This window comes from Cryptomeria japonica, chromosome 8 (genome assembly GCF_030272615.1).
Source record: "Cryptomeria japonica chromosome 8, Sugi_1.0, whole genome shotgun sequence".
NCBI classification, from domain to species: domain Eukaryota; kingdom Viridiplantae; phylum Streptophyta; class Pinopsida; order Cupressales; family Cupressaceae; genus Cryptomeria; species Cryptomeria japonica.
This window is the reverse complement of record NC_081412.1, coordinates 482,010,823-482,022,971: the sequence shown is the minus strand read 5'-3', so window position 1 is coordinate 482,022,971 and position 12,149 is coordinate 482,010,823. Positions and strand designations below refer to the sequence as shown.

Sequence of the window (12,149 nt, the reverse complement as noted above, 5' to 3'; positions counted from 1 at the left end):
TACGGACATACCCGTACCCGTACCCATACCCGAATCAGTAACCTAGGTCTAGACTAATCCATTGTCTATCTAGTGATCTGCAACTTTCCAGCAGATTGTAAAAAAATGCAGTTGTCTGAAATGCAATCTGTTCAACTGTGCAGTAACAGAATTTATACATGCAATTTGAAAGTTGGTACAAAGTCCATCGATATATATGTATATATATATTCTCTAAAGCTTACATTTATTATAGTTGTGTCTAGCACAAAGGACCTGGCCTCTCCACACACTCCCATTCTTCTATAAACTATATGTGTGGTTGAAATAGACCAAAAAAGGACCTGACCAAGAGTGATTTCCAAACAATCACCGGCACTTTTCATGTCTCAGATACGCCAGTTCAGAAGTAATATTTCTTTGTAGAAACAGTAGAGCAGAAATCTACAATCACGGCTAGGAGTTGGAGACAATCATGCACATCCTCTAGAAATCTGAAGCCTGTCTATGCAGAGGTTGCCACAGCACTGCACAAGTCACGACCACAACAGGGGACACCACTGCAAAATTTTCATTTTTGTTCCAATCTACAATATTTCCGTATTGTGCACACTTCATTTTCTCAATATCAAGACACCACTGCAATGATAATATCTAACCTCCAGTCTTGAATCAATCTATGCATTGCCAACAGTCTCCTAGTACATCAAATTTCACACAGGGAATGTTTTACGTAATTCATCATCTTTTCAGCGCTTTCTTGTCATAACATAGATTTTATATACTCTTAGCATATTTGTTTAGAGAATGAATGTAGTTTATCTTAGGCAGATATACAACTAGATGAGACAAAACTTCACTCTTTATTGCTGTCCTAGAAAAGCTGTAAGTATTATAACTTTATTGCACATTAGGAAGTTAGCTAGGGGAAGTAATCCATTTTCTCATCTACATTTATTATGTACCATATACTGTGAGTCGTGATGCTTCTTTTAAATAGGATTGTTCCTTGATAGTTTTAGTAATCCATTATTAAAATTGGCCTTTTATCTGTATTTTCACTTCATATAATACACTCTATTTGTTTTCCTCTTCAAGGAACATGTGGCAGGTCATGAAAACGAAGATAAGAAATGCCCCTCTTAAAAAAAACAAAAATAAATTATGACTCATGTGAGTTCATTAGCAAATGTCACAGCAGGTATAAATCACAGACCTGAGGTACATTCATGCGGGCATATGTATCTCTAGGTCCCCCTAGGCAAGCTCCACAATTAGGACTTGCTGGGGTATCACAACCTGCTTCCTCAAAAATCTCGGCGCACGTCTTTCCATTGGCTCCTGGTACAGGAAGAGTATAGAGATCCATCCACACCTGTGCCAATAAAATCGCAAGCAAAAGTATACCTTCAATATAGAGTTATTATAAAGAATATAACTGAATCATTAATATAAGGCATTACAAACCTTTTGAGTGGCAGGTACTAAAAAGGTCGGCACTTTGACCTTTTGTCCCTGAGACCAAAACAGAAATTGAATAAGCTAGGGAGATGAGGCTACAAAGGCTAATATATAATATAATAGCAACCATAATATATAAAATATTAACCTCATTCTTGATTTGTACTATTTTTTTGGGTAATCTATGCTCAGTTCAAAACAACTATTTACCTAATCTTATCCAAATCATTAGTTCAGCCCAATTAAATACATGATCTTAATTTCAAAATGTGTCAAGAACTAAAACCATTCTACACAAATGCACACAGGTGTGCATGCACGTGCGTGTATGTGTGTATGATAGTGCATGCACTCACATAAATAGGGAGGGTGTGTGTGTGAGTGTGTGTGTGTGTGTGTGTGTGAGAGAGAGAGAGAGAGATACATAGTACATGCACTCACATACATAGGGAAAAATGTTCAAGAGACGATTATGGTCAAAAATATACATTCACGTACAAAAGAAATAAAATTCAAGAGACAGATATGATTGAAAACAATTTGCATTTTCCACAAAACTAACTTCCTTCTAGGCTATATTCCTAGCTGAGAGTCTGACACTGACTACAAAGTTTACAGTTTACACATTCTAGCACGGTTATAAAATGGGAATAATGATACAAAAGTGATGTGGATACCTGCTCACAAGCCATCTTACAATGAATTCACTAAAAACCAACAATTCTTCTAAACAATATCAACCTGAAAGCCTGACCCACATGATAAGGCCTAATATCTGCTGTATTATGAATCAAAATCAAATAGACAAAGCTAAGAATAGTGGGAAAGTTAAATGTTCCTGTGCGAAACATATTTTCAGACATTCAGAAAAATTACAAAAAGCAGCTAGACATGATATTCAGAAAATTTTCTCCAATGCTAGTTATATGATTTTATAGCATTCACCTTCTGTACACTTACTCTAAATTTTGCAGTTCAAAAAGATATGCCAGCACTATATGTTTATGTAAAGCTAGTCATTGCTTAAATCTTTCCCTGATCTATATTAAAATTTCACATGATATGTGCTTCAAATGCTTGAAGCAAGACTTATAATTTATAAAGGAAAAAGGATTTATCACCTACCGAAGAAGACAACAGTTTAGCAGCAGCCAAAAAGTCTTCCGTCTTTCCACCAGTGCATGAACCAATGTAGACTCTGTCTATCTTAACATGCCTGCATTCCCTTGCTAAAGCACGATTATCAGGCGAGTGAGGCTGTACCATCAGTTTTAAAGAATAAGTTCAATCCAAAATGGACAAGACCAAAGGCAAGAACAAAAAGAAACAAAAAATGCATGTGAATTCCTGTAAAAGAGAGGATAGAGCAATTAATGATTAGCTTCATTACCTACGAGTCCAAAAATAAATAAAATGTCCATATGAGTATATTATTATATTACCACATGAATTTTAACATGATTTCTTTCAAATTATATTTGACAGAATGTTCTGTCATGGCAGTACACACATGATGCTTGCAAAAATACCGGCTCACCTTTGCAACTAATGGTTCTAATTTGGAAACATCAAACCTATATTCTTTGAAATATCTGCAAGCAATAGATGCAAAGCATGTGAGTAAACATTAATTCTGACCTTAGATCAAACACTTTCCAGTCAAAAATAAAATTGGAACTTATGAACTTCAAAACCATAAAAGCACACCATAGCAAACAGCTGATGAAAATACAGCCTACTAATCATAAAACATAACCCAACAATTAAACTACAACACTGACACAAAAGAATTGCTATACACAAGATTTTTAGAGTACTTCCCATGCGAGTGCAACCACTATACCTCCAAAACTACATTTGTCTCTCCAATTCCTACCACATAGACATCAATTGTCACTTTCTAGTTGCCTAACATGTTGCTTAATTGTAATATGTTTTTGGTGCATGACATCGTAAATTCATTTGCAACCATCACATTGAATTCTTCAAAATCTTCCAATTCAAGTCACTCACTTTGCTAGTAGGTGCTCATCAATGAAGTTGTGGGTTGCCCCACTATCATTCAGAATTCTCACTCTCTAACCCTAAATATTACTCTAGCTCAAAATGATTATACATGGGTGTACCTATTAGACTGGCAAAAGTTCCTATTGAAACACCTCCAACATGGTGGTCTTCTGGTTTAGCTTCCTCTTCTTCTTTCTATTCACTCCTTGAACTAGCTTCTTTTTTTTCCTCTTCATTATCAAAGATAAATTCGATGTTGTGGCCTACTTTCCATGGTTCTTTGTATGAAAAAATAAAACTTATTTCTATGTAATGGACACCCCCTGTTCGGCACTAAATTTATGTCCTTTTTACTTAGTGTAATTTTGTCAAACAATTGGCTTGCAAGCTGACTACTGGATTTTTTGGTTCTTGATTTGCAATAGGATAAATTGGATAAATTGATATTTATTGTAAAGCTTTCAAAGTTTATTCAATATAAAAACAACCAGACATATCAAATACCAAAAACAAGAAGATTAATGCTGATGGTATTTATTTAATTCCAACCCCAAGCATACAAATCAGATCTGAAGAATATTACAGACCATATGATAATAAACAAATTCAAACCTGAACTCCACAAGTATAGACCCTGCTGAAAACACTGTTCACACACTGTAGGTGCACTATTCACGGCATTGTTCACATTACTGTTCACGGCACTCATATATCTTCACTATCACCTTCAAACTGCTCCAAAATCTTCTTAAATCTGCCCTGTGAAAATCTAATGAACCCAGCGTGTTTCCTAAATGAAACACCATAAATTCTCCTGACTGTATCTCACAACAGCGGGAAGAATGTTGACCAAGAGGGATTTCGTCCTCCAAGCCCAACGAAGATTTCTCAAGAAATCCAACAACAAGATATTAAATCTTCTCCAAACATACCCCAAAAGAGAGCTCTCAACCTCAATTTATATCTTCTTCCTGGATGCAAACACTTCATTTCCTAAATGTAGGATAATACATTTTAGAATAAAATATTATTTCCCACAATGTACACATTAAAGGGAACTTTTAATATTTTAAACATTACTTTATATTCCCAACCTTATAATATAACGATAAAGTTAAATATTTAATTTAACTTTACACTTTATCGTTAAATATTAAAACATTGTTGATAATCCCCTTTAAATCATTGTCGCCTTCAAATATTTTTCACTGATAATTATGCCAACTAGGGAAACACTAAAAATTTCAAGTCACTGCTTGGAGACTAACTTACTATAAATAGTAAATGTCTAGAAACCCTGTCAGAGCAGCACCGATTGGCCTGAAACTGAAAACACCTAAGCCAAAACACCTCAGGATCCCACCAATGTCCTTGTTAGCCTTCGGGACCGTGTCAGAATAGGCTAACGACACCCCATATCATGTTGCGCTAAAAAGGGGACATTACATTCTACGCAACTCATTCTTTGTTTCATTGTCCACGGTTGTCTTCTTAGGCCCTTCCTTCTAAAAAGATTTCTTATCTTTCTTTGATGGAAATGACTAGGCTCGAATTTATTTTAGGAGTAGAAAACTCCATGTTTCTTGCCCTTTTTATTGCAACTTACAAAGAAGGTGGGTCAAATGCCTTCACCCAACCTTTGAGTAGTTCAATCAACCCCTCAATAAAAAGAGCAATACATCTCCTCTTTCCCGAACCATTATTGAAAGCCTTTGAAAATCAAACACATAACTATCAACTAAGACATACTATTTCAATTGTGCAAGCTCCCTGAAATGCAGTTTTATATCCTTCTTATCAAAGTTGTCAATGAGACTCTAACTAAAATCGGAATATGAATCTATGAGACTATGCCCCTATGTCACCATCCCATGGTACCACCACTCATGGGCATCCCCTTCCAGATGAAGTGTGGCATATTTTGTTGCAGCATTTTCAAACATGTAATTTAATGAACAATATGTATCTAGCTTCTCGATCCATGAATGTGTTGTCATTTGTTAGCGCCATCAAAAGAAGGTATGGACAACTTTCCTATTAGATAATTAATTCTTTTAGTCAGTTACCTTCTTTTGTGCTTCTATTAATGGTCATTTAGTTAGTCATTAGTCAACTATTGCTTCTTTTATAAGAACGCATAGTTTGCTTTTTAGTTTTAGCTTTTTAAGCTTTATTTAATATTTTAAGCTTTTTAGCTTTTAGTTTTCACTTAAAACGACTAGTTCATAATTAAGAACGCCGTCTTGTAATCTCTATATATATGGTTGTATATCGTTGAAAAGATAATCCGATTATTTTGCGCAATCAATTTTTCATGGTATCAAAGCGGGTCGATGGGATTTTTTGGAGTTTGGCGAATTTTTTAATAAAGAAAATTCGTAAGCTTTACCTAGAATTTATTTCCAGAAACTTTTGGTTCGATTTTTCTTATGAAAAAATTCGAGGGTTTTTATTCACATCCTTGTCTGAAATTTCTTGAGGGTTATTTTCCCTTTGAAAATTGCGGTTCAGTTTTGCAGGCAGTTCGTGGGCATCTGAAGTTTTCGAAAGTTCTTTTAGTGGAATTTTCGCAACCTACAAATCACGTTTTTTTTTGTGACAGATCGTGCCTTGTTATTTACATTTTCCAGAACCTTTTGTGTGCTTTTCAGTGCGCTTTTCTGCTCGAGCGGCGATTTTTTCCGACGTGGTTCTTTACAGAATTGGTCATTTTTTTTGGCGCGATTTTTCGTCGGTATTTTTCACACACATTTTTCGCGATTTCTGCAATCTTAGTTCACGATTTTCTGGGCGTTCAATTTTGGCACAACCTCCTAATTTACGCGACGATTCTGATTCACGTCGTTTGCCTGTGATAGGGTGGCTTTGTACCCTACCGCATGACGAAGTTTTGGAGCCGCGATCTGGGAGTTTATTTTAGCATGCGTTTGGTGGTTTTCGACGACAGCTCCGACTCTTTTGATCTAGTGTGTTTTAAATTGCGACGGGAATGTGTTTTCTATAACTCCCAACCTAGGGCTTTTTGCTTTTGTGGCTCTGTGCTTTGGGCATGTTTTGAATAGCCACGCTGAGGTTCTCAGAATCATGGGTTTTAATAATTTTTTCCCTTAAAAAAAAATTAGTTTTGGGTTTTAAAATTTTTGTCCCTTCAAAAAAAAAATTATTTTATGGGTTTTATTAATTTTGCCCCTTAAACAATTAATTTTGGGTTTTATTAATTTTTTCCACAAAAATTATCTTTTTCTGGGCAAGGTCTCTCATCCTACATCCCAAAGTTTTCACAATTTTTTCTTGAAAAATTGTTTGTCAGTTTTCTGATTTTTTTCCACAAAAAATTATGGGAGGGTTTTGCTTGATTTTTTTCCTCAAAAATCAGGCTTTTGCCGCGCGATATTTGGTGTTTTGTCGTGCGACATTTCAAGGTTTTCACGATTTTTTCCTCAAAAATTGTTCACAGGGTTTATAATTTTTTGCTTAAAAATTATCATCTATAATCCACAAAGTTTGCGTAGAATTTTGGTTATCTGGGTTTTACCATCTTTTCCACAAAAACGATGATTTGTAACCTCAGATTTCTTGATTTTTCGATTTTCTCCTCAAAATCGTGAATTCTCTTTTGGATGGTTCCCGTTTCAAGGTTTGACGGTTTTTTCCTCAAAAATCGTACTTTGTTGCAATCAGTTTTAGGTCACACTACTAGGGCGAACATCTACAACCGTGGTATCTTGCAACCTGTTTTGGAGTTGCTGGAGCAAACAGTGCTCAGTACTCTTCTGCAAAAGGGTTTGTCGATTTTTCCTCAAAATCATTGTCTCAAGCTTCTGTAATTCACATGTGCCGGTTCTATAATTCGCGTGTGAGAATTACATCAGTCATCTAGAATCAGCTATTCTTGGTCATTAACACTTTGGAAATCCTAGGAGGGTCTTTGTAGCAGCAGAGTGTTCTTTGCAATGCATTAAAGACCTGCAATGTTTTTGTCGGGTACTTAGTTGATACAATGACCATTAAGGGAGGGTATTAGAAAATTAATTCTTTTTGTCAATTACCTTCTTTTGTGGTTCTATTAATGGTCATTTAGTTAGTCATTAGTCAACTATTGCTTCTTTTATAAGAATGCATAATTTGTTTTTTAGTTTTAGCTCTTTAAGCTTTATTTAATATTTTAAGCTTTTTAGCTTTTTAGTTTTCACTTAAAACGACTAGTTCTTAATTAAGAACGTCGTCTTGTAATCTCTATATATATGGTTGTATATCGTTGAATAGATAATCCGATTATTTTGATCAATCAATTTTTCATTTCCAAACTTTTGCTAACAGCTATATATAAATCATAATTAGGTGTGCCCTTTTCCCTAGCAAAAACCAGTCAAAGACACAGTAGCAGAGAATTCATCTCCTAATGATTGATATTCATGCAAATAGTCCAGATAACTTTCTCCATTGTTTTGTTGTCCCCCGTTACCTTCTGAAATTTCTTCTCTGCTTAGAAATGTGGGTATCGAGAGTCTAGCTGCTGATCCAATAACTAATAGGGTGTTGTTGTTTGATCTATTCTTTCTATAGTTACTTGCTTCCCCATTATTATTAATGTTATGATCAGCCCTAAGAATATTCATATTTTGCAACATCTTTATCAATAAATTTGCCAACTATTGTTCCTCTAACATGGTCATTAAGTATTTGTTCCGTGTTATTCCCTTCAGTCCTTTGCCTATTAGCCACAGATTCTTCTGCCTATATCCAATATATGAGAGGTTATGACTTATGTATCAAATATATTGTCCTGTTGCATAAATATTATTGCCTATATCAATATGTGAGGAATTATGTATCAAAGAATTATAAGGCTGTATACCACAAAGATGAATAAGATTGCTATTGTCTGCTATATATAGTAAAGCTCTGATCTGATCGATTTATATGCTTGATTGCTGTTGTCTTTGGTTGGATTGATTGCTTCCTTCATTATTGATTTTCACCTTTGTAGATACAGATGTTATTCTGATTCCATGGCTTTCTTCAGTCAAAGTCCCTCCTTAAATATCCTTCTCTTGCCACTGAAGGGTTGTGTCCCTTCCTGCGGTCACCCTTCCTTCAATAGTGGTGTCTCTTCTAAATGCCTATTTTTCCTTAACTAATCTTACCACTGTTGTTAACATATTGAACTTGCTGCCTTGATTATTACTGGGATCGCTGCCTCATTAAGAATGAGATTGCTGTTTGATAAATAATGAGATTGATGCTATGTGAATAATGAGTTCGCTGCACTAGTCTGCTGCCCTAGTCTTCTGTAATCGCTGCCTGGATTGGTATCCCTGCTCTGCAATATTTAAATGTGTCTTTTTTTGTATATTGCTTGTTGTACCTAAATCATCCTATGCTTCGGCCTTATATATGCCTTTGCTTAGGGTTTGAGTATGGAGACGGCCAGCATATCAGTCGGTCCTTATTGAATTGACTTTATCTTGCTTTCAAACTACTTTTCCTCCTTAAATATTTTATATTGGGCAGTCAAGGCTAGGTCGGCCCTCAGTCATTTTAATCATTTTGTTTTTTGTTCCCATAAAGGTCAGCCAGCATTTTACTTATTTTTATCGAACTCAAGTGCTTACGTAAGGTAGTTGGCTAGACATTAGAAAGTTGTGATGTCTTATAAAATAAGACAATTTTCTAATCAGCTATGTATATAAGATTTAAGAAAGTATCAGTGCAGAGGCATGACATATTTGTTGGGATTGCTGGACGCCAAGGGAAAGTATAGCTGATATGTGAGCTTTCCATGTGGTGGGCGGCTGATTATTGGATGCAATAATCACTTATATGCTGTGCATAAGACACGTCTCTATTCTTCTAAGTGCTACAACACAATTTTCAGAATTAATGTATGTAACCTTGGTCACCATCCAACCATTTACAAATTGGTATTTACCATCCAACCATTTACAAATTGGTATTGGCAATGAAAGGTCAGAATTTTGTATTACTGTTCTTGTAATTCTATATCAGTTACTCAATATTTAAAAGGGAATATTATCATTTCAGTACTGTGCAAATGCTAATCTTATTGTTCAACCATTATACGTTTCTCTACATCTCTCAGCAAAGAAATCTAATTAAATACATACCAAAACATTTGAAACATTACATTCGTACTATCAAGAAAACTACTAAAAGGGGGCAAAACTTTTGGGGTCACAATTAGCAGGGGTTCTTACAGTTCTAGTTAGTTTAGACACAATTTTCATTCATCCAATTGTGTAATGTCCTCAGGTAATAGACCAATGTGATTGGCAATACAAAGGCTCCAAAAAAGGTAGTGTGTTTATCCTCAAAAATTCTCCTGCTGCTGCATTGTCAATCAGAACTAGGACAACATTCTTGACATCCACTTCCATGGCCACCTTCTCTAACATATTGTACAAAGTCTCAACATTTTTCACTTTGCATGAGGCATCAATGGACTTCAATTACCCTAATTAGACACCTAAAGCCACTGGAAATTTTATCAACATGTGGTTCCAAATTCCATCCATCCTTCCATCACAAAATATACAACTCTTTTTGTACCAATATCTATTATGATCCTCTAGTATCACCTTTGTATTATCAAGGCTTCCGTCTACAAGACCCAAATCAAATCATGTAGAGTAAGTACCTAAAACCCTTCACCAACAATAGTCCAAATATTGACCATTAACTCCGAATATAGGCTCACTGGAACATGGAATGCTATACTATTATAATATTAAAGAATTGCAACAATTATCCTTCTAGGTACTTCCAGTTCCAAGTAATACCTTAGAGCCAAGATTGCACACTAGCAGTATTTTGAGAAACAAAGAATACCAATGAAATCAATCAGCTAGAAATTTCTGCAGTCAATGAGCCCTGTAACCATGGCACCATGACAATATCTAAATCAAGGAGGGAATTTATCTCACTTGGAGCTGCCTCTAGTGTCCTATTTTCTGTTTTCTTCTCCTTGTAGCTAGCAAGGAGATCTTTTGTCTCTAATGTAACCTCATATTCCACTACAATACACAAATACACATCTTGAACAAAGATTCATGCAAAGTGATATTTGAGTTGATTGATCTCCCTTCTCATCTGAAAACCACAATTATAGCATACAACCATTCCTCACTCCAAAACCAGTTTTCCATGCTTCCAAGCAAGGTCCTTCCTACACTTGCTACAACTATGACTAGCCGAGGATTGCATTTCTATTCACTGCAAAGTTGGAAACCCTAGTAAGAGAATCAAAATAAAGTTCTAAAACTTTAAACCCTAGCAAACAAAGACAAAACTGGAAGAACAAAAAGAAAATCTCAAAATTTTGAAACCTTACAAAAACATTAAAATGGAAGAAAAAACAGCAAAATCCTAAAACCAAAAAAGGAACATTCATCTTAAATCTGATCAAGAAATCCTCCAAATTCATAACAATCATTTCAAGGCAAATGAAAACAGATGAGATGGGTGCTTTTTGGATAAAGCGCAAAGTGAAAGATAGACAATAAAAAAAATAAAAAAATTGAAGTGTTTGGTTGGCACTAAAATGGTTGAAAATAAGATTGTAATAATTAATTAGAGGCAAGTGATTGCATTGGGATGGATAAGGTAGTTGGCCTTAGGAGGAAACAATTAATAGGTGTAAAGCAATTAACTAATGTAAAGGAGAGCCTTGCAAACTTATGTAAGTGTACCTCCTATTCATTTGTAATCATTAGAGATGTCATATGTCATAGTTGGTACACGGAAGAGCTAGTACACCTTCTATATGATCAATTTATGACTGAAGCAGTGGATGTAACAGGTGGATTAATAGAGAAGTTTGTGGTGCATATTATGTTTCATTGATTTATTTGTGGATGGTCTGTTCATTTCTTTCCTTCTTTTCGTGCATGCATGCAGCATAGGTAGGTTTAATTGAGGGTTTCTAATCCCTTGCACACCTAAGGTGAGAGGAATTCAAGCTAATATGCTAGTGCATTGGGTTTTCTAAATGATAGCCAATCAATCTAGCATGTGCAAATGTATTTTGGCTAACATTTTCGACTTGTTGCCAAAACCCTCAAGTAATTTGTAATGTGTTACGTATGTTGTAGCAAGTGACACACAATGAGATAAATCATAAACTGATGACTTCAGAAAATTTTAGAGTTTGCACACCAAGAGGCACCAAATGAAAATCACAATGCAGATGGTGTGAGCACGTCTTATATACAAGTTATATTCAGAATTTTCACTAAACTGTTTGGAACATCTGATTGAATCATTATCATTGTGAGTTCAACATTGCGGACGATATCAATGAATAGTAAAATGGACACACACAAGTATCGATCAATTGCAAAAAATAGATCTGATCTCAACATGTATGATTGATATTTTGTTAGAGGCATCATTGAAGGCTATATATTAGAGTTTGCAATAACTACATCTTCATTGTTTGATGAGGCACTTTCCAAGTTTCTAACTCCCTATTGGAAAAAGTTTTATAGGCAGATTGCATTATGGGTGAAAATGTTGCTTATTAATTAGCACATTGAAGAACTTAGTATGGAGCAGCACTTCTCCGCACATTTGGGTGAGGCACTAAGGATGACACATTTTGATGATTCAAAGTGCAACAATATAAAAGAATGAAGATGGAGGATGGAGTGTCAATAAAAATGAAGTCAAAGACAAGAGGTTGA

The 12,149-nt window shown here is 35.2% G+C and overlaps 1 protein-coding gene across 1 annotated transcript in view; it reads right to left on the bottom strand.

The window, feature by feature from the left end:
- LOC131077292 (3-isopropylmalate dehydratase large subunit, chloroplastic) overlaps positions 1 to 12,149 on the bottom strand; it is an 89,193-nt gene that overhangs the window by 6,608 nt on the left and 70,436 nt on the right. Inside the window, exons 11-14 of the mRNA XM_058014754.2 lie at positions 2,978 to 3,032; positions 2,566 to 2,697; positions 1,447 to 1,494; positions 1,196 to 1,354 (exon numbers count right to left, since the gene is read on the bottom strand). Coding sequence (XP_057870737.2) covers positions 1,196 to 1,354; positions 1,447 to 1,494; positions 2,566 to 2,697; positions 2,978 to 3,032 — 394 coding nt within the window. The remainder of the gene's footprint in view (positions 1 to 1,195; positions 1,355 to 1,446; positions 1,495 to 2,565; positions 2,698 to 2,977; positions 3,033 to 12,149) is intronic.